The following is a 22,268-nucleotide window of genomic DNA, read 5'->3' on the forward strand; positions in this document are numbered from 1 at the left end:
ATGGTGTAAGAGAAGAGGATTTGTTCAAGTTAAATTTCCTATTTTTACACATACTTAAATCACATTTTATTTTATTTTTTTGTATTGTGCAATCATTGTGTATGCTTTATGTAAACCACTGAATATAATTGGATCTGCCAGAACAGTTTGGGCAGCAGAAGCCATGGGCTTTTTACTATCCTGAAAAGGATTGCATGTTCCCTCTAAATACTTAATTACTCTGACCTTGTATCTGCTCATGACGATTTTACACAGTTTGGGCAGTAGCAAGCTTCATAATTAGAAAGAAACCCAATAGTCAGTAGATATAATGATATAGTTTATTAGCATCAGTATCTTACCCAAAGGCAGTACAGGCAAATTAGGCATTCATCTCCGGTACATGATGGAACACCGCTTCACACAGCAGGTGCAGTCTAATCTCTCTCCTCAGCCTTCCGCACTCCTCTGCCTTCTGGAGTCTTCTGTAGCCTTTCCTCCTGTTACCCTTCTGACTCTATTCATTCCAATGGACCCTAGCTTTCTCACCAGAGCTCTTGGCCCTTATCAGTTGATAAGAATGATTTCACATGTTCCCAAGCTCTAAGTATAAACAAAATATGTTCAGGACAACATCTGTGAAGAAATGACTTCACAGGTCATTTTGCCCTCTTCAGCTCTCCCCCCTCTACTTGCACCTGACCCACTAATATCTTCCATTAGTCAAAACATCTTCGCTCATGATTTCTCGCAGGTGCCAGTCCCAGCATTGTTGACAAGAGCAAAGTCCCCCTCCCTTGTCAGCTCTCTGAGAACTCACTTCAGCTTTTGTTGCAGTGAAATGTATTTTGTGTCAGAGATGATGATTGATTTTAAGAGGCCTAGCTGTTAGCCTGAGCCATTGGCCTGTATTCCATTGAGAGCAAGTGACAGTATATTTCTACACTTGTGCAGTCCGCCACCTTCGCACCAGGCAGTCAAGTCATCAGGCGATCCTCACGTCCACCAGCCACCCAGCTATCTATATGCCTAATGATCGAATCACCAACTACAACAGCTGTCCTAACCTTTCCCTCCTGGGCAGTACTTGGAGACATATCCTCGGTGCGAGAGGATAGTACATCACCTGATGGGCAGGTCCTAGCTATAGGAGTACGTCCTGCTTCACCAGGGTGATGCTGTCCTTCTAGGAGACCTCTCTCCTCCAAGATAGCACAGGGGCTACCAGACTGGAGGTGGGGCTTCTCTACAACATCCCTGTAGGTCTCCTCTATGTACCTCTCTGTCTCCCTCAGTTCCACCAAGTTTGCTACTCTAGCCTCAAGAGAACAGACCAGTTCTCTGAGATCTAGGAGCTCTTTGCATCCCGCACACATATATAACTGCTCACCAACTGGGAGATAATCATACATGTGACACTCAATGCAAAAGACTGGATGGCACCCCTCTCGCTGATGGACTGCTGACTCCATCTTACTGTTTGAGTTTTTCAATAATTTAAAACTTGCTAAAGTATTAAGGATATTAGCCTAATATAAAAATGTCTTTTAGTTTATATGGTATATTGTATGATTTATTTAGTGTTTCCTTCTTAGATGGTAATGAAATGTATTTAAAACTCTATAAGAGCACTCCTTGCTTGTTATCCTAATTACAGTAACTGACTATGTTTTAGGGGTGGGCGGGTGTTGGGGAGTGTTGTTGGGAAGACTAAACTAGATCCTGCAGTACCTGCTAGAGGCTGTTTATGCTGTGGTACAAAGTTCAAGTTTTAAAACTAAGTGGAAAAGACTATGGAGATTAGTTGATAAAATTTGCTTTTTTCTATTTTTATTCTGCCTATCACTAACCTACAATTCCTCCTTCAAACCCCAATCTTTAAGTTCCCAAAGCACAAAGCAAAATAGTATTCACTTATCAGAGAAATGTCCTCTGAGACCTTCTCAGAAAGAAAGTTCAGTGGGACCTTTCCTCTTTATATAGTTTTGAATCTAAGGGGCCTTTTTTAAATAGGCTCTTTGAAGCTAACTGAGCAACCTATGCAAATATTGTACTTCTCCCTACTTAATTAACACCTAATTGAGGTCACTGGACGTGCTACCTCTCCAGCAACCAAAGAACAGAAAATAACTGCCTTTTAGAACAAGAGTTTTTGGCTGTTAAGTTTCTAACTCTAGAAAAGGTTTCAGTTTAAAACTACGGGAAAATGCCTATTTCTAGAGAACATTTCAGTTTAAAACTGAGGCATATTTTCAAAGCACTTAGCCTTCCAAAGTTCCATAGAAACCTATGGGACTTTTGAAGGCTAAGTGCTTTGAAAATATGCCTCTATGGCAACTAGTTAATGATGCTTGCTTTTCTCTCTCTCTCTCTCTCTCTCTCTTTTTATTCCCCCCTTAATACTAAACTAGGTCCTGCTTGCTTTTCTCTCTGTTTCTTTTTTTATTCCCCCCTTAATACTAAAATAGGTCCTGCTTGCTTTTCCCTCTTTCTCTCTCTCTCTCTTTCTTTTTATTCCCCTTTAATACTAAACTGTTAATGCTGTGGAACAGAGTTCAAGTTTTAAAACTAAGGTGAAAAGACTATGTACATAAGTACATAAGTACATAAGTAGTGCCATACTGGGAAAGACCAAAGGTCCATCTAGCCCAGCATCCTGTCACCGACAGTGGCCAATCCAGGTCAAGGGCACCTGGCACGCTCCCCAAACGTAAAAACATTCCAGACAAGTTATACCTAAAAATGAGGAATTTTTCCAGTCCATTTAATAGCGGTCTATGGACTTGTCCTTTAGGAATCTATCTAACCCCTTTTTAAACTCCGTCAAGCTAACCGCCCATACCACGTTCTCCGGCAATGAATTCCAGAGTCTAATTACACGTTGGGTGAAGAAAAATTTTCTCCGATTCGTTTTAAATTTACCACACTGTAGCTTCAACTCATGCCCTCTAGTCCTAGTATTTTTGGATAGCGTGAACAGTCGCTTCACATACACCCGATCCATTCCACTCATTATTTTATACACTTCTATCATATCTCCCCTCAGCCGTCTCTTCTCCAAGCTGAAAAGCCCTAGCCTTCTCAGCCTCTCTTCATAGGAAAGTCGTCCCATCCCCACTATCATTTTCGTTGCCCTTCGCTGTACCTTTTCCAATTCTACTATATCTTTTTTGAGATACGGAGACCAGTACTGAACACAATACTCCAGGTGCGGTCGCACCATGGAGCGATACAACGGCATTATAACATCCGCACACCTGGACTCCATACCCTTCTTAATAACACCCAACATTCTATTCGCTTTCCTAGCCGCAGCAGCACACTGAGCAGAAGGTTTCAGCGTATCATCGACGACGACACCCAGATCCCTTTCTTGATCCGTAACTCCTAACGCGGAACCTTGCAAGACGTAGCTATAATTCGGGTTCCTCTTACCCACATGCATCACTTTGCACTTGTCAACATTGAACTTCATCTGCCACTTGCACGCCCATTCTCCCAGTCTCGCAAGGTCCTCCTGTAATCGTTCACATTCCTCCTGCGACTTGACGACCCTGAATAATTTTGTGTCATCGGCGAATTTAATTACCTCACTAGTTATTCCCATCTCTAGGTCATTTATAAATACATTAAAAAGCAACGGACCCAGCACAGACCCCTGCGGGACCCCACTAACTACCCTCCTCCACTGAGAATACTGGCCACGCAATCCTACTCTCTGCTTCCTATCTTTCAACCAGTTCTTAATCCATAATAATACCCTACCTCCGATTCCATGACTCTGCAATTTCTTCAGGAGTCTTTCGTGCGGCACTTTGTCAAACGCCTTCTGAAAATCCAGATATACAATATCAACCGGCTCCCCATTGTCCACATGTTTGCTTACCCCCTCAAAAAAATGCATTAGATTGGTGAGGCAAGACTTCCCTTCACTAAATCCGTGCTGACTTTGTCTCATCAGTCCATGTTTTTGTATATGCTCTGCAATTTTATTCTTAATAATAGCCTCCACCATCTTGCCCGGCACCGACGTCAGACTCACCGGTCTATAATTTCCCGGATCTCCTCTGGAACCTTTCTTAAAAATCGGAGTAACATTGGCTACCCTCCAGTCTTCCGGTATTACACTCGATTTTAGGGACAGATTGCATATTTCTAACAGTAGCTCCGCAAGTTCATTTTTTAGTTCTATTAATACTCTGGGATGAATACCATCAGGTCCCGGTGATTTACTACTCTTCAGCTTGCTGAACTGACCCATTACATCCTCCAAGGTTACAGAGAATTTGTTTAGTTTCTCCGACTCCCCCGCTTCAAATATTCTTTCCGGCACCGGTGTCCCCCCCAAATCCTCCTCGGTGAAGACCGAAGCAAAGAATTCATTTAATTTCTCCGCTACGGCTTTGTCCTCCTTGATCGCCCCTTTAACACCATTTTCGTCCAGCGGCCCAACCGACTCTTTGGCCGGTTTCCTGCTTTTAATATATCTAAAAAAGTTTTTACTATGTATTTTTGCTTCCAACGCTAATTTCTTCTCAAAGTCCTTTTTTGCCCTCCTTATCTCCGCTTTGCATTTGGCTTGGCATTCCTTATGATCTATCCTGTTACTTTCAGTTGGTTCTCTTCTCCACTTTCTGAAGGATTGTTTTTTGGCTCTAATGATTTCCTTTATCTTACTGTTTAGCCACGCCGGCTGACGTTTAGTCTTTTTTCCCTTTTTTCTAATACGTGGAATATATTTGTCCTGAACCTCCAGGATGGTGTTTTAAACAGCATCCACGCCTGATGCAAGTTTTTTACTCTGCGAGCTGCTCCTTTCAGTCTTTTTTTCACCATTTTTCTCATTTTGTCGTAATCACCTTTTCTATAGTTAAACGCTAGCGTACTTGATTTCCTAGTTTCACTTCCTTCAATGCCAATATCAAAACCGATCATATTATGATCACTGTTATCAAGCGGCCCTCGTATCGTTACCCCCTGCACTAGATCATGAGCACCACTAAGGACTAAGTCTAGTATTTTTCCTTCTCTTGTCGGCTCCTGAACTAGCTGTTCCATGAAGCTGTCCTTGATTTCATCAAGAAATCTTATGTCCCTTGCGTGTACAGATGTTACATTACCCCAGTCTATATGCGGGTAATTGAAATCCCCCATTATTATTGTGTTGCCCAGTTTGTTTGCGTCCCTGATTTCCTTTAACATTTCCGCATCCGTCTGTTCGTCCTGGCCAGGCGGACGGTAGTACACTCCTATCACTATGGAGACTAGTTGATAAAATTTGCTTTTTTTCTATTTTTATTCTGCCTATCACTAACCTACTATTCCTCCTTTAAACCCCATTCTTTAAGTTCCCAAAGCAAAATAGTGTTCACTTACCAGAGAAATGTCCTCTTCTCTCAGAACTTCTCAGATGATGGTGTACCTAATGGATGTCATTCATATTCCCTCAGAGCTGGCTCACGTCCTCCTCTGGTGGACATTTGGGTCCAATTTGACTTTGGCACTTCTATTCCAAATTCCACTGACTCAAAAAGTGTTGACACTGGATGCAGCCAACCTAGAGTGGGGAGCTCATGTAGTTGGGCTTCACACTCAGGGTCAGTGGTCCGCTCAGGGCCGGTCTTAAACCGAGGCGGCCGCATAGGGCCCCGTGCCTCAGTCAGCCTCTTCCCAGCCGCAAGGATCTTCATTTTCCTTTTAACTTTACCCTCCGTCGCTGCCTCGCCGGAATCCGAGCGTCACTGAAAGCGCTCCTCCTCTCCCGAGTCCCCCCGACGTCTCTAGCAGAACGCAGCAGAACTGGAGCTCTTCCTGATTCGTTCATTCTCGGTGTCCCGCCCTCGAGGGTGGGACACTGAGAATGAACGAATCAGGAAGAGCTCCAGTTCTGCTGCGTTCTGCTAGAGAGTGGGACTAGGGAGAGGAGGAGCGCTTTTAGTGACGCTTGGATTCCGACGATGGAGGCGGGTAAAGTTAAAAAAAAACGAAGAGCCATCCTTGGTTGGGGGGTGAAAAAGAGGGCGCCAGGGCGGGCAGGCAGTTGAACGTGGGAGCGGGAGGGTAAGGGAGAGAGGACCTGGACATGGATGGCAGGGCTCAGGGAGAGAGGGGAATTGCTGGATAGGGATGATGAATGGAATGGAGGGGGCAGGGGAGAGGAGCATGGATGGGAGGGGGGCTCAGGGAGAGAGGGGAATGGCTGGATAGGGATGATGAATGGAATGGAGGGGGCAGGGAAGAGGAGCATGGATGGGAGGGGGCTCAGGGAGAGATGGGAATGGCTGGATACGGATGATGAATGGAGGGGGCAGGGGAGAGGAGCATGGATGGGAGGGAGCTCAGGGAGAGAGGGGAATTGCTGGATAGGGATGATGAATGGAATGGAGGGGGCAGGGGAGAGGAGCATGGATGGGAGGGGGCTCAGGGAGAGATGGGAATGGCTGGATAGGGATGATGAATGGAGGGGGCAGGGGAGAGGAGCATGGATGAGAGGGGGCTCAGGGAGAGATGGGAATGGCTGGATAGGGATGATGAATGGAATGGAGGGGGCAGGGGAGAGGAGCATGGATGGGAGGGGGCTCAGGGAGAGAGGGGAATGGCTGGATAGGGATGATGAATGGAGGGGGCAGGGGAGAGGAGCATGGATGGGAGGGCAGGGCTCAGGGAGAGAGAAGAAATTGCTGGACATGGAGGGCAGGGGAGAGAGGAGAAATGTTGGGCAGGAATGGAGGGAAGGAAAGACAAAGGAAGGAGATGCACATGGAGATGGTAGACAGGACACATAAGGATATAGGAGGGTGGTGGACATGGTGAGAGAAAAAATATCAAATGGAAAGAATACACTGCATAAAACAGAAGACACTGGGACCAAAGTGAATAGAAAAAAAACAAATGATCAGACAACAAAGGTAGAAAAAAGTATTTTATTCAGAATGTATTAATTGGAATATGTCAGCTTTTGGAAATGTGCATCTGTGATATTTTGCATGTAAGTTTCAATTTTTCTAGTATTGCTGCATGCTGAGTCTGACTTCTTGAGGTAACTTTCCAGTTTATTTTGCCTTCATATCTGTTGTGTCATATGTTTTTCATGCGTGATCAAGGTGCAGTATCCTGCTAGCATCTAGCATTTGCAGCCCTTTTTGTTTTGTTTTTTTCACGAGGTAGTGTATTGGTGTTTTAGAGCCTGGTGTAATTACAGTGCCGTCTTTCCACGCATAAGGTTGTAGCTCGTCCTGTCCTTGGAATTAGTGCTGTTATGATTTGGTAAGGTTATGAGTGTGTTTTTGCACAAGTTTGTGTATAGTGTTTTGCAGTGGAGAGATTGTGTGTCCGCACCTCTGACCCCCCCCCCCCCCGGGGTTATGAGAATTGGAACTACTAATTGTAGTGGACTTGAACTGAATAATTTCTGGGGGGGGTTTCATGATAGCTGTCTTATCTGACGAGATGGTGAGCCCTTAGGTCCCGCAAGGCCCCGAAGGACCTCAGAGGACAGCCGTGCAACCCCAAGTCTTCACCCGCGGCGACCGCCGTTCACCGAGTGTTGAACCCCCAGCTGCAGGCGGCCAACGGGACTTCCGGAACCGCGGGGTTGATGAGCTGACCCAATGCTGGAACCAGGAGAGCAGGAGGGAACCCCAAAAGAGACCAAACCAGGCAACTGGACAGGCAGGCAGCTCACAGCGAAGAGAAACTGGCAACAGGTCAGGGCGGATAGCTCACAGCGTAGTCGAACCAGGCGAAAGGTCAAGGCAGGCAGCTAGCAGAGAAGTCCAAGAAACAAGGCCAAGGTCAAACCAGGAGAGCAAGAAAAACAAACCAAACACTGGAACACACGGAGACTGGCCTCAGGGAACAGAACCTGAAGCAAGGTCCCATCCCAGACCTACTCCTTAAATACCATTTGCCTCAGCCGCCCAGCCCCCGCCGACATGGCCGACCAATCAGAACCCGGCCACTAGCAGAACTCCTCTGATTGGCTCCTTCAGATCTTCCAGGCGGGAACACGGCACCACCCCCCCAATCCAACTCTTCAGAGGCGGCGCTACAGGTGGCCGCCCCCAAAAGAGAAAAAGACGCTGGCCATCGCAACTCAATGCTAACCTTTCCCCTGGCATGCACACTGCCCTCACCGTCGGCGACCGCGAGCCCGGCAGCTGTGATCGCCGGCCCGAGAACCCAAACCGGGCGGCCACCGCTGCGGCAAGTCCCAGCTCCGCGCTGCAGCCTCCCGAGGACCGGCTCCCGCGCCCAACAGAAGAGCCGGCGGAGGGAGCGGCGGACACGACAATAGCATTGTGCTTATTATTTCAATCAGTTTTTCTGTACAAGTTTAGCTTGGGCTGGGGGCGGGGCTAGGATGGGGCCCCACCAAATTGGTCTGCATAGGGCCCTGCACTTGCTAAGACCGGCCCTGGGTCCGCTCAGGAGGTTCAGTTCTACATCAATCTCCTCAAGGTCTAGGCCATTTGGAACGCTTAGAGATTGACTCCAGAACTAAATTGTTCTCATTCAAATGGACAACCAGGTTGCGATAGTCTATGTCAACAAGCAGGGAGATACGGGTTCTCACCCCTTGTCTCAGGAAACAGTTGACATGTGGCAGTGGGCTCTGCTTCATGGTGTGGACCTCCATGCCACTTACCTGCCTGGCAAGAACAACTGCCTGGTGGACAGACTGAGCAGGATAATGCAACTGAACAAGTGGTCCCTTGGTGAATCTTTTTGCCGCTTATTTGAACAACAAAGTCCCACAATTCTGCTCTAGTCTCGGGTCACACAACAGACTAGCATCAGATGCCTTTCTCCTGCATTAGGGACAAGGACTCCTGTGTGCAAACTCAGGGAAGACTAGGAAACTATGGTTTGATCTCTCCCTAGTGGCCGCGGCAGATCTGGTTCCCTCTTCTTCTGAAGTTGTCCTCCAAAGATCCATGGAGATTGGCCTGTTTTATGACCCTTATCATGCAGAACAAGGATTCCCTTCTACATCCATCCCAACCTCCAATCTCTGGCCCTCATGGCTTGGATGTTGAGGGCATCTCCCATACCTTGCTAGCTTCCAGAAAAGATTCCACTAAGAGTTGTTACTCGTGTTACTCTTTTAAGAGGTTTGTGAGGGCAAGGCCTTAGATCCCTTCTCTTGCCCTACACAAAATCTGTTTTGAGTACCTCTGTCACCTCCCTGAATCTGGTTTAAAAACCAACTCTGTAAGGGTTCATTTTAGTGCAATTGGCACTTATCACCATATGGGAGGTGAGTCCATATCTGTATAAACTTTAATTGTTCACTTCATAAGAGGTTTGTTGCTAACAAAGCCCCCTACTAAACCTGCCACTGTTCCACGGGATCTCAACGTAGTCCTCACCCAGCTAATGAAAGCTCCTTTTGAGCCTCTGAATTCCTGTCGTCTGTTTTTGATCTGGGAAGTTGTGTTTCTGGTGGTGGTCACTTTAGCTCGCAGAGTCAGTGAGCTCATCCACCATATACTGTTTCATCACAATGGACTAGTTCTTTGCATACACCCTAAGTTTCTTCCTAAGGTAGTGTTGGAGTTCCTTCTTAGGAGCAGGAGAGGAGTGGGAACAGAACTAAGCTTTTCAAAAAAACAGACTGAACATGTCCAATATTTGAAGTAAAGTTTATTGAGGGAAGACTCTACAAGGTACCCTGTTTCGGCAATGGAAGTACCTTCTTCAGGAGTCTTGGTACTTTGTCTCAAACAGTTAGTGGACAAAGTGTTCAGGATAGAGTCTCTTGTTGAGCAACGTTCTGGCCTTGAAAAAGACCTTTTGGAGTAAAGTAGAAAATATGGCTTCTAGACGCCACTAGCTTCCATTGTTGTGCGATATCGCATTACAAGTAATACATTACTGTAGTTAATTCCTTTTACTAGTTAAATAAGGATTTAACTACTTATTAACTGTAGTAACCCCATTACTATAGTTAATTACTTTGCACTGGACTGTGCTTTGACGGCAATTCCAGTAGTTGAGACGTAAGGACAGAGCCAGACGGACTTCTACGGTCTATGTCTCAGAAACACCAAAATATCACATTCATTGTTCATTTAATCATTAATTCATAATGAGTGTGACTGACTGTCGGGCAAACTGGATGGACCGTTCAGGTCTTTACCTTCTGTCGCTTACTGTGTTACTGAAAGCAAAGCAAACTATTGGTCCATACCAAAGCACACATAGGCAGTCCTTATTTCTAATAAGTATTTGCTATTCTTTTGGGTGACTCAGTATGGTGGCAATCTCCGCCTACTGGCTTCAGACCAGGTAATGGGCCAAGCATGCTCCCACTGTCTCCTGTCAGTTAAACATCCTTGTTACCAGCGGTGGCAACGCTTCACTCAGGCTGTCTCTGGCTGACCCGCAGTTCCTTTCCTCTGTCAGATCCCACCTGCCAAAAACAGGAAGTTGCATCAGAAGATGGAATCTGGCAGAGGAGAAGGCATCACTTGTTGGCCAAAGACAGCCTGAGTGGAGTGCTGCCACAGGGCCTTACTGTTCCACCTATGGAGGAGAACAGAAGCAGCAGAAAGTAAGAACAGCTGGAGAGCTGAAATGTGTAGTGGGAAATGAGGGAAAAGGCAACTTTTCTGCAGGCAGAGTTAGCCCAATTCCTTTTGTGGTGGCTGCTGCACTGGCTGGCCCTTGCTTCTTTCTATTAGAGATTTTGAAGGGATGAGAGAAGAGATATGGTAGAACAGGGTGGCCAGGGAGAGAGTAAAGGGAAAGAGTTTGAGGAGAAAAAAGTAAATGAAAAGACAAACTACTTCAAGAAAGTAGATAATTGAGATGGAGTAAAAGGAGAAAAATCAAGCCAAGGGCACAGATCTTAGCAAGCAGACATTAAGAGCGTTTCAATCAAGATAAGTGACTTTGGTGTCCTTATGGTATGAAATAGAGGTCTGATAAGAAAGACATATAAGAATAGACTGTATATAAGAGAAAAATCAAAACGTTTTGGCTAATGAGGATGTTTGCACAGCAAACTGAAAAATGTATAACATATAGTTACATATAGAAGATGACAGCAGAAAAAGACCTGCATGGTCCATCCAGCTGAACATCTGAAGCCTTTTCCTCCTTGTTGAATGAAAAGTAGAATCGAATAAACTTGCTTGAACGATGTTAGGTGATTATAAATTTACCACATGTCAAAAATATACGTGTAAATGGAAACTAGTTTTCACAGTCTCAATATTCAACAACATCCCAGTATGTTTTTTTCTGTTTATAACAATATATAATAATGGTCTTGTATTAAAATTGTTAGAATATATATATATATTTTTTTAATCTTGGAACTATGCCAGGAATAGGCATTGTTGTTTATAGGACAGTTAACTGCATAGAGCTGAAATCCTGCCATAGGGCTACTAATCTGAAAAGAATGGTAAGTTTTTCATTTTCCCAAAGTAAAATTGTGTCCTGCTTTTATAAAAACAATCATGTTAAATTGTTTTGGAACACCAACAGTTTGTGAGTATCTTTAACAAACCATTAAAGTTATGGAAGGAAAAAGCCTCAGAATCCTGTCTGGAGTTCACTTCTCAGTCACCAGACTTTCAAGGGTGATCACCTCATTGCCTGAAAATACCTTCATTAACTTTAGTGGTTGGTTAAAGATTCCCACAAACTGTTGGTGTTCTGTTCCAAAACAATTTAATTTAATTTTTTTTTTTACAGAAGCAGGACAAGATTTTACTTTGGGTTGGTGTGCACTTGTTCCATAGTCCTTTGTATATATATATATATATATATATATATATTTTTTTTTTTTTTCTGATTTTTCAGTGATCAGCACCCGAACCTTAACATCAGTTTTTCTACCTTTGGAAGAGTCATGTGCTTATGACTAAACTATGTTTATATGATTGAATAAAGCTACTGAATTCATGTCATTCATGCAGATGCCCCAAGCTACATGCTAAACCTTGTGAACCTGCCTCCCAGAAATGCCATAAGATCATCCTGCAAATTTCTTAATCTGCACTTCCCCAGCTGCAAAGGACTAAAATACAAGCTAATACACACCACCACCTTCTCTTACATGAGCATGCAGCTGTGGAATGCACTACCTACATCCCTGAAAGCTATTGACGAAATAAATAACTTCAGCAAATCTCTGAAAACACATCTCTTCCACAAGGCTTACAAAGAGAACTCATAGCCTTACAAAACTACCTTACCTTCCACCCTGACTAACACCTGCCATCTCTCTTCCCTTACTTAATCTTTGCACACCACTAAATGTATCTGATATAATGGAATGATTATGTCATAACCATACTCTGTAAGCCACATTGAGCCTGCAAATAGGTGGGAAAATGTGGGATACAAATGCAATAAAATAAATAAATAATGTTCAAAAGTAGTTAGTTACGCTAAACTGGTAATTGTATCAGTAATGAACTACTTTCCTGTATGTGTAATTTAATTACCATAACTAATTATTTTAAACTGAGAAGTAAAAGTAGCTGTAATTAATGACTTCTCTTCTTGTACATTCTAATTATATGTTTTGTGCCAGGATAATATATATATATATATATATATATATATATATATATATATATATATATATATATATATATATATAGCTTTGAATTTGGATTTTAGGTTTATTGACAGGTCTTTCCAAATCTGGGCTCCTGGCTAGTTACAATTCAAGAGTGTACGTATTGTTCCAGGGACTTTATAAATATCTCTTGATACAATAGTTGCTATTCAGAAAAATTTGAACATTTCTTACTACTTGTTCTGCAAAGAGCAAAAGGATTTAGGATGATTCCAGCCCTTTGTGAATTGGGGGTAACATACTCAAGTCTTAATTTCTCTCCTTGGTGGAGTTCTTAAAATAAAAAGGCTTGACTTATCAAGAGCTTTTCCCCATTTGAACATAAAGGAAGAAACTCTTAATAAATAAAGCCCATCTGAGTCAGCCACACAGTGTTTTAAATCTTTCCATACAGAGTGTTGTATGCAGCCTTGAGGGTATATGTGGAGATAAGTTTCTGCAGATGCAGAAGAGAAAATATGCAAGGGCAAAAACATTTTTTTTAAGACCAACTACTTCAGTTGTTTTTCTCCTCAGTTTGTGGTATTTTCTTGAAGCAACAAAATGACTTCTGTCATATGCAGACATGAGAACCTCATTCAGGGGCAAGCTGTACTGGTAATATAAGTGTTGCCTACAGAATCACTGGCTTCCTTCCTACTTCTATCCTTGAGACCAGGCATATCACTTCCAAGTTGCATCTGCGTTCTGTGAATTCCATTGGGATGCAGACCTAAACCCTAGTATCCTATAGCACTGTGCTATCCTATAAGTCACAGAATGGCCCATTCAGTTTGCCTTTATGCTTATTTTATTTTTAATTTTGCAGAATGGTCAAACTAAAGATAAACACGAAAGTATGTCAGGGTACAGAGATCCAGAACGTGAGCATCGTCGTAGAAAGCTTAAAGAAACAGATCCAGAATTTCCCAATGCGGACAAGGAAAAACGGTATCGAGATCGGAAGGAACAGGAGAATGCTGAGAGGGAAAAAAGATATAGAACTGTGCAAGAGGTAGATCTGCTGCATGACAAAGAAAGGCGGCACAGAAGTTCAAAAGAAGAACCCCAAGGATTCACTGCTCAGGACTTGGAGGAGAAAAGAAAGGAGAAGAGATATAGAGAAAGGGCTTTGTTGGATGAGGACAGAGAAAGAAGACACAGAGAGAGGAAAGAAAGAGCTGAGAAAGAAGAAAGAAGGAAAAGGGATTATGAGGTTAGAATTGTCTTGGGACTGTGGTTTTCTTTCTTTGATAAAAAATATTCTTTGTACATTTAGCATGTAATCTTTACGTCCTTCTTTTATGTCATATAAGAATTTACATTCATGATCAAAAAGGTAAATGGTGTAGCTCCTGCAGTTTAATTGACAAACTTTAGTCCATATATGCAAATTAACATCAAACAAGAACATAAAAATGTCTGCTGGTACAGACCAGTGTTCCATCGGATGTATCATCTGATTCCTGACTCAGACAGTGGCCAGTCTGGATCATATGGATGTACCCAGCAGACTCTAATACGGAGATAAATTCCCTGTTGTGCACTCTTAAAGTCTTAAGTCTTCCTTACTATTAGTTATTAATGGACTTGCCCTTAAGAAACTGGTCCAGCTAGTCTACTAACCTTGACATCATCATCCAGAAATACTGTAGAACTTGTGTGTTGAGTGAAAAATGCTTTCTTAAATTTGTTTTAAATTAGCTTCCTGTTACTGTCATGGAGTGTCCCCTAGTGCAAGTGCTATATGAAAGGGTAAATAAATGTTCTTAACTTTTCTGCACCATTCCTGATTTTATAAACCTCTCATATCTTTTCATTTCTTCTTCAAGCTGAAGAGCCCTAACCTGATAAACATGGAAGTGTTCAATACTCGTTATCATTTTTGTAGGCCTTCCATTTTATCGTTTCTGTTTTTTGTACAGCACCTTAATAGAGGTGCGTGACCAGAATTACATGTATCGCTCAAAGTATGGTCACACAGTTAATCCATATAGAGGAATGATGATATTTGCAATTCTGTTGTCTGTTCCTTTCTAATTAAATCTGCCTTTTAAAAAAAATGGTGCTGTACATTCAGTGGAGGGTTTCAGTGTATTGCCACAATAACTCTATGGTTCTTTTCCTGAGTGACATCTCTTAACATGGAGCCCAGCATTGTTTTCATGGAGGGTGTAATATTATAAGGGACCTGAGCATACAGAAGGCTATCTTAATGTGCTCAAGTAGGCTGTTATAAAATCGTTTACCATGTAAAGAATAAGTGAACAGAAATATAGCACCAACTTTTTTGTGGTAGACGGAAGTTCTCAGTGTGGCAGGGTTGAGATTGGCACCTAAGTATGTACTTTACAGAATAGATGTGAAGGTGTTTATTTTTGCTTGTGCACACAGTTAACACTAGCCTCAGAGCAGGTGTAAATGCGTTCACTTGTTTTTCCTTGGATAATTTTAAAAAGGCATCTAGAGGCATATGCTGGTTTTACAAAAATAGGCATAGCATATTGGGCTATGTGCTTTTCCTGCCTAGCTACCATAAAGGGTAATTTTATAAGAGACACCTAGACTGTGAAGGCACATACGTTGTGCCTGTTTTTCATGAGTCTTTATGCCTTTATAAGATTATCCCACCAGAAGATAGGCACAGTTATTTATATCTGTTCTGACTCTGAGGCTTGAGCAAATGGCCTGTCTATGTTTGTGTGGATATGTGATTTTTTTCATAATATACACATATATCTTGCAACTCTGTCCCAGCTTTGCCCAACTTGTACCTGCAGAAAAGCCTAGGAGTGTACCACATAAAAGTACATGCAGTGGGTACTATTTTGTTACTTATTTTTGAAACTTTTAGCTTTTGATGATCTATGAATCATCCTTAGTAGGTCTCAAAGCAACTTTAGAAATAGTAAATATAGTAAAGAAAACAACATAAGATCCCATTAATAACATTTTAAAAATCACAACTCCAGAAACATTAGAAACATTAAGAGTGACTCAGGACTATTAAAATCAAATAAAAGTATAATCCCTCTGTAGAACATAACAGCAATTTGCATAAACTAAGCAAAAGTGCAGAAACTCCCATGCTGGACTGTTGCAGTGCAATTCAAGTTTGTTAGCAAGGAACTAAGGGGCATATTTACGAAGCATGGTAAGGCTTTGCACTTACTGCCCGTTAAAGGCAAAAATTAATGTGTGGTATATGCAAAGGCTATGCAGGAGGTTCAGAGGGCATGTCCAAAATATGCTTCATGTAACACACAGAGCAGATACATACTGCATGATACTGTGTACCTGTAGTGCCAGATACCAAGGATGACTGTGCTATTTGCCATTACAGGTAGTGTGGTAGTGTGGCCAAGCATAAGTAAAGATGAAAACAGTGCTGCAGTGGTGCTCCCTCAACCTCAGATACCCTCTTCTGATACTCTCCCCAGTTGTCAACTCCTGGACTGACATTACAGATATCCAATCTCCGCTTTCCCTGCTCATACACATACCAGCCCACTGAAGGTCCAAACCCCACATCCTCGATTGTCAAAGCCCCATCCCCAGGGCTGAAACCTTTAACCCCCCCCCCCCCCACCAGGACTTCTGCTAGGTGTCATGATGGCCATTTTGAATCCTGGCTGAGGACTGGGCTGGAGCACAGGGGAACTACTGTTGCCCAGAACCACTTTACTATTACTACTTCAGTAGATCCCCAAGTAGGTCCTGGGGGGGGGGGGGGGATAGGGATGTTGGGGAAGGTGGGGCTTTACCATTTGGGGAGATTTGGGATTGGACCTTCAGGGTATTGGTGTATGAGCTGGGAGGCAGGAATCAGACAACTGGGATGACAGCATGAGGGGATCTGACAACTGGGGCAGAGTCTTGTGAGGGAAGCTGACAATTGGAGAGAGTGTCAGGCGAGGGGATTGGACGTTGGAGGGGGAGAGCACCACCATAGCTGCGCTACCGGACTGCCTTCTCTTGAGATGGCGATATTTGCAGAAGCACGATGGGCCACCATGACAGCTGATGCGTGGTCATGACCTGTGCACTAGTTGTCACTGGTGGCCACTCCTCCATCCTTATTACACCTGCTCTCCGCACCTATAAGCATTGATCAGCTAGTGCAGGATTTTTATCATGCTGGCTGTTGTAACATGCTTTACTTATAAGCACAGGGTTGCACTATTATTTAACACATAGTAAAACCCAAGTTATCAGCTTAGCGCAGCTTAGTAAATATGCCCTTATATCAGAAAACATACCATTGCAATTTTTTTTATTCTTCAGTTCAAGAAGAATCAGCTTTCCAGTTAACAAAAATACCTTGTCATCATTGATAGTGGGTTATATCATTTTTTGTTTTCATCAAACTAAATCCAGTTTACCTGCTAAGGTCACTTTTCATCAGCCAAGGGCCACAGCAGTAGCTCACCTATACCTTTCTTCAGTAATAGACATTTGTAAAGCTGAGACATAGATCTCTGTCCATGTATTTACCAGGCACTATTGTCTTGACCAAACTACAGAGTTAGTCAGCCCTCTTAGTTGAGCGTTGCTGGAAAAGTTGAACATATGCTGCTTCAAACACATACTTTTTTGGATGACAGCAGTTTAGCATGCTGAAAGATGAATAAAAAGTTGAATGTGTTTAATTCTTTCAGAGGCCTAAACATAGAAGATTAGAAGAAAGTCTAAAACATAAACCTGCGGCAGACATCCACAGTGGAAGGTATTGTGTAATTGTGTTTGTCTGTTTATATTTTGAAAGATGTTTTTTGATGGTGGGAGGGGGTTAGTGACCACTGGGGGAGTAACGGGAGGTCTTTCCCTATTCTCTCCGGTGGTTATCTGGTCATTTCGGGCACCTTTTTGTGCCTTAGTTGTAAGAAAAACAGGTTTGGGTGAAAACATCCAAGTGTTCGTCAGGGACGTCCTTGTTTTTTTCGATTATGGGTCAAGGACGTCCAAGTGTTAGGCAGGCCCAAGTCCCGCCTTCGCTACGCCTCCAGCACACCCCCTTGAACATTGGCTGTCCTTGTGACAGAGTGCAGTTGGAGACGTCCTAAATTGGGTTTCGATTATACCGATTTGGGTGTCCCTGGGAGAAGGACGTCCATCTTCCAATTTATGTGGAAAGATGGACGTCCCTCTCTTTCGAAAATGAACCCCTTGGTGATCCCTCCTCCCTTTAAGGCAAGGGTCAACTTGATTTTATATACTGAAAATGGGATTGCATCAGAAAAACGATTGTGAAGCATTAGTGTAGGTATTAAAAGTAGGGAGTAAAGAATAGGCAAAGTTTGGGCAGGATCGGTGCTTCCTAACTGATGGGTTGTATCCACCTACCAGCAGGTGGAGATAGAGAATACTGAAAGCACATGGTGTTCCTGGATGCCCAGCCCCCTCTGCCTTCAGTATATCTCTGTCTCCCAGCAGGTGTGGATGTCGCTTTCTCAGCTCCTGGATTTCTGCCTGGGGTGGCTCCTGTGCTTTGCCAGTAGAGCGGGGGGTGTTGTGGCTGGTGGTGCCCACTTTAAAGGCATACTTGGCTTTCCCTGTCCCTGCCTTACCCCATTCCCCCATGGTCTAGTTTCGGGGAGTCTTAGGTGTCTGGCAGGCCCTCATGGACTGATAATCCAGATGAGGGTGGCTGCTTGCCACAGGAGTTGGATGACCCTAAAGTGGTTCGGATTTTCCACCGCGACGAGCTGCCATCTCTCATTTCTGATGCCTTACAGGCCCTTTGTATTGAAGATCCTGACGAGGGTGCGGCCTCTTCTATTAATCCTCGGATGGCTAGTACTAAGAAGCCTTCTCGGGCTTTTCCCGTGCATGCTTCCATCCAAGAGCTTATTTCAGCTCAATGGTCTGACACTGATGGTCCCTTGAAGGTGGCCAGGGCTATGTGTCACCTTTACTGAGTGAAAGTCAGTTGGCCCTCTTTGGGATGCCTAAAATGGATGCGTTAGTCACGGCTGTGACTAAGAAGACTACTCCCCCGGTGGATGGAGAGGTCGCTTTGAAAGATATGCAGGACTAGTGGCTGGAATCCACGCTGAAGCGGTCCTTTGAAATCTTGGGCCTGTCCTTAAGGGCGGCTCTTTGCAGTTCCTATGCAGCCTGGGCCTGCCTTTCCTGGTTGCAGCAGGCGGTTGAGCAGCCGCCGATGGAGCGGGTTCCCTCGCTGAGGTCGGCCCGCGTATGGAGTCTGCCCTGTCTTTTTTGGCTGATGCCCTTTATGATCTGGTCAGAGCTTCGGCTCAGCAGATCTGGCTTTGGCCGACTGACATGGCCTCTAAACAAAGGCTGGTGAGGTTACCCTTTCGGGGCCTTCTTTTATTTGAGGAGAATTTGGAGAAGATTGTTACGGACCTAGGGGACTCTTTCCCAATGGTTGCCTGAGGATAGGCCGAGGCCTTCTTCCAAAAGTCCTTCTTTTCCCTCCTCTTCCAGGCCATGTTTTCGTGATGCTCGCAGGTATTGCCTTGGGCGCTCTGCAGGGTTTGGTCAACTTACCTGTTTCCAGCAGAGGAGCTCCTTTCGTTCGGACAAACGCCTTCTTTTATTTGAGGAGGATTTGGAGAAGATTGTTAAGGATCTAGGGGACTCTGTCCCAATAGTTGCCTGAGGATAGGCCGAGGCCTTCTTCCAAAAGTCCTTCTTTTCCCTCCTCTTCCAGGCCACGTTTTCGTGTCCTTTCGTTCGGACAAACGCGCTGCGGTGTCCGGGCAACATCCAGGAGTTCAGGGGCATCCTCCACAATGATGGGACGCTGGTCCCCTCGTCGGTTCCGGCAGTAGGGGGTCGTCTCTCCCTCTTTCTCGAGGAAGTGGACCAAGATTACTTCGGATCAGTGGGTTCTGGACCTGATCATAGAAGGTTACCAACTAGAATTCGCTACCCCGGTGGGAGACGCGTTTTTGGAGTCCCGATACGGCACTGCCGTCAAGTGGGTGGTGGTAAACAAGTCCTTGCAGGTGTTGCTGAAGCTCGGAGCGATGGTTCCGGTTCCTCCCGCCGAACATGGCTGCGGTTGCTACTCCATCTGTTTTGTGATGCCTCGAAAAGGCGGGTCGTTCAGACCTATCCTCGACTTATACACAAAAACTGAAGGAAAGGAACACGAGGAGGAATACAGGATGAAACTGAAAGAAGCCAAGAGAGAGATATGTCTGGCGAAAGCAGAAGAACAAATGTCTAGAAATGTAAGGAGGGGTGACAAAAATTTCTTCAGGTATATAAGTGAAAGGAGAATGACTGAAAAGGGAATTGTGAGACTAAAAGATACTGTGAACCGCTATGTGGATAATGATGAAGAAAAAGCAAATTTGCTAAATAGATACTTTTGTTCTGTTTTCACAGAAGAAAATCCTGGAGAAGGACCGCGATGGACTGCAAAAAGTACAAATGAGATTGAAGTGGATACAGCACCATTCACGGAAGAGAGGGTGTATGAACAGCTTGAAAAGCTAAAAGTGGACAAAGCCATGGGACTGGATGGGATCCACCCCAGGATATTGAGGGAGCTCAGAGAGGTTCTGGTGGGTCCTCTTAAAGATTTGTTTAATATATCCTTGCAGATGGGAGAGGTTCCGAGGGATTGGAGAACGGCGGAGGTGGTCCCTCTTCACAAGAGTGGTGATAGGGAAGAAGCTGGAAACTACAGGCCGGTAAGCCTCACTTCGGTTATTGGAAAAGTAATGGAAGCGATGCTGAAGGAAAGGATAGTGAATTTCCTGGAAGCCAATAAGTTGCAAGATCCGAGACAACATGGTTTTACCAAAGGGAAATCGTGCCAAACGAATCTCATTGAATTCTTTGATTGGGTGACAGGAGAATTGAATCAGGGATGAGCTATAGACGTAATCTACTTACATTTCAGCAAAGCTTTTGACACGGTTCCCCACAGGAGGCTCTTAAATAAACTGGATGGGCTGAAGATAGGACCCGAAGTGGTGAACTGGATTAGGAACTGGTTGACGGACAGAAGCCAGAGGGTGGTGGTGAATGGAATTCGCTCGGAGGAGGGAAAGGTGAGTAGTGGTGTGCCTCAAGGATCGGTGCTGTGACCGATTCTGTTCAATATATTTGTGAGTGACATTGCCGAAGGGTTAGAAGGTAAAGTTTGCCTATTTGCGGATGATACTAAGATCTGTAACAGAGTGGACACCCGGAAGGGAGTGGAAAACATGAAAAAGGATCTGCGGAAGCTAGAAGAATGGTCTAAGGTTTGGCAATTAAAATTCAATGCGAAGAAATGCAAATTGTTGCACTTAGGGAATAGAAATCCTCGGGAGATGTATGTGTTAGGCGGGGAGAATGTGATAAGTACGGATGGGGAGAGGGATCTTGGGGTGATAGTATCTGAGGATCTGAAGGCGACGAAACACTGTGACAAGGCGGTGGCCGTAGCTAGAAGGTTGTTAGGCTGTATAGAGAGAGGTGTGACCAGCAGAAGAAAGGGGGTGTTGATGCCCCTGTATAAGTCGTTGGTGAGGCCCCACCTAGAGTATTGTGTTCAGTTTTGGAGGCCATACCTTGCGAAGGATGTAAAAAGAATTGAAGCGGTGCAAAGAAAAGCTACGAGAATGGTAAGGGATTTGCGTTACAAGACGTATGAGGAGAGACTTGATGACCTGAACAATGTATACTCTGGAAGAAAGGAGAAACAGGGGTGATATGATACAGACGTTCAAATATTTGAAAAGTATAAATCCGCAAACGAACCTTTTCCGGAGGTGCGAAGGCAGTAGAACGAGGGGACATGAAATGAGATTGAAGGGGGGCAGACTCAAGAAAAATGTCAGGAAGTATTTTTTTCACGGAGAGAGTAGTGGATGATTGGAATGCCCTCCCACGGGAGGTGGTGGAAATAAAAACGGTAACAGAATTCAAACACGCGTGGGATAAACATAAAGGAATCCTGTTCAAAAGGAATGGATCTTAAGGAGCTTAGCTGAGATTGGGTGGCAGAGCCGGAGGCGGGGATAGTGCTGGGCAGACTTATACGGTCTGTGCCAGAGCCGGTGGTGGGAGGCGGGGACAGTGCTGGGCAGACTTACATGGTCTGTGCCCTGAAAAGGACAGGTACAAATCAAGGTAAGGTGTACACAAAAAGTAGCACATATGAGTTTATCTTGTTGGGCAGACTGGATGGACCGTGCAGGTCTTTTTCTGCCGTCATTTACTATGTTACTATGTTATGCAGAGTCAACGAGGCCTTAGGAGTGCGACACTTCTGTATGGAAACCCTGCGCTCCGTCATTGCGGCGGTACAGCCAGGAGAGTTTCTTACGTCTCTGGAACTCAAGGAACTGTATTTGCATATTCCCATCTGTCCGCCGCATCAGTGGTTTCTCTGGTTTGCGGTATTGAGCCAACAGTTCCAGTTTCGCGCCTTGCCTTTTGGCCTGGCAACTGCCCCTTGGACATTTTCCAAGGTGATGGTAGTGGTGGCTGCCTTTCTCAGGCGAGAGGGTATCAGAGTTCACCCTTATCTCGACGACTGGCTCATCAGAGTGGATTCGGCAGACGAAAGCCGACTTGCCACAGCTAAGAGTTGTTACAGTTCTTCAGACTCTGGGCTGGGTAGCCAATATGCCCAAAAGTCACCTGACCCCCTCTCAGTCTCTCGAGTATTTGGGGGTCCGGTTCGACACGGCTTCTGGGTTCGCTTTTCTTTCTGACAACAAGCGTCTCAAGCTTCAGAATCAGG

General features: G+C 44.4%; 1 protein-coding gene across 3 annotated transcripts in view; it reads left to right on the forward strand.

Annotated features, from left to right (window-relative positions):
* Positions 1-22,268, forward strand: part of WDR60 (WD repeat domain 60) — a 303,464-nt gene that overhangs the window by 51,432 nt on the left and 229,764 nt on the right. For all 3 annotated transcript variants that reach the window (XM_030198750.1, XM_030198757.1, XM_030198766.1), the window contains exons 5-6: positions 13,386-13,772; positions 17,215-17,282. In XM_030198750.1, coding sequence (XP_030054610.1) covers positions 13,386-13,772; positions 17,215-17,282 — 455 coding nt within the window. The remainder of the gene's footprint in view (positions 1-13,385; positions 13,773-17,214; positions 17,283-22,268) is intronic.

This window comes from Microcaecilia unicolor, chromosome 1, assembly GCF_901765095.1.
Source record: "Microcaecilia unicolor chromosome 1, aMicUni1.1, whole genome shotgun sequence".
NCBI lineage: Eukaryota > Metazoa > Chordata > Amphibia > Gymnophiona > Siphonopidae > Microcaecilia > Microcaecilia unicolor.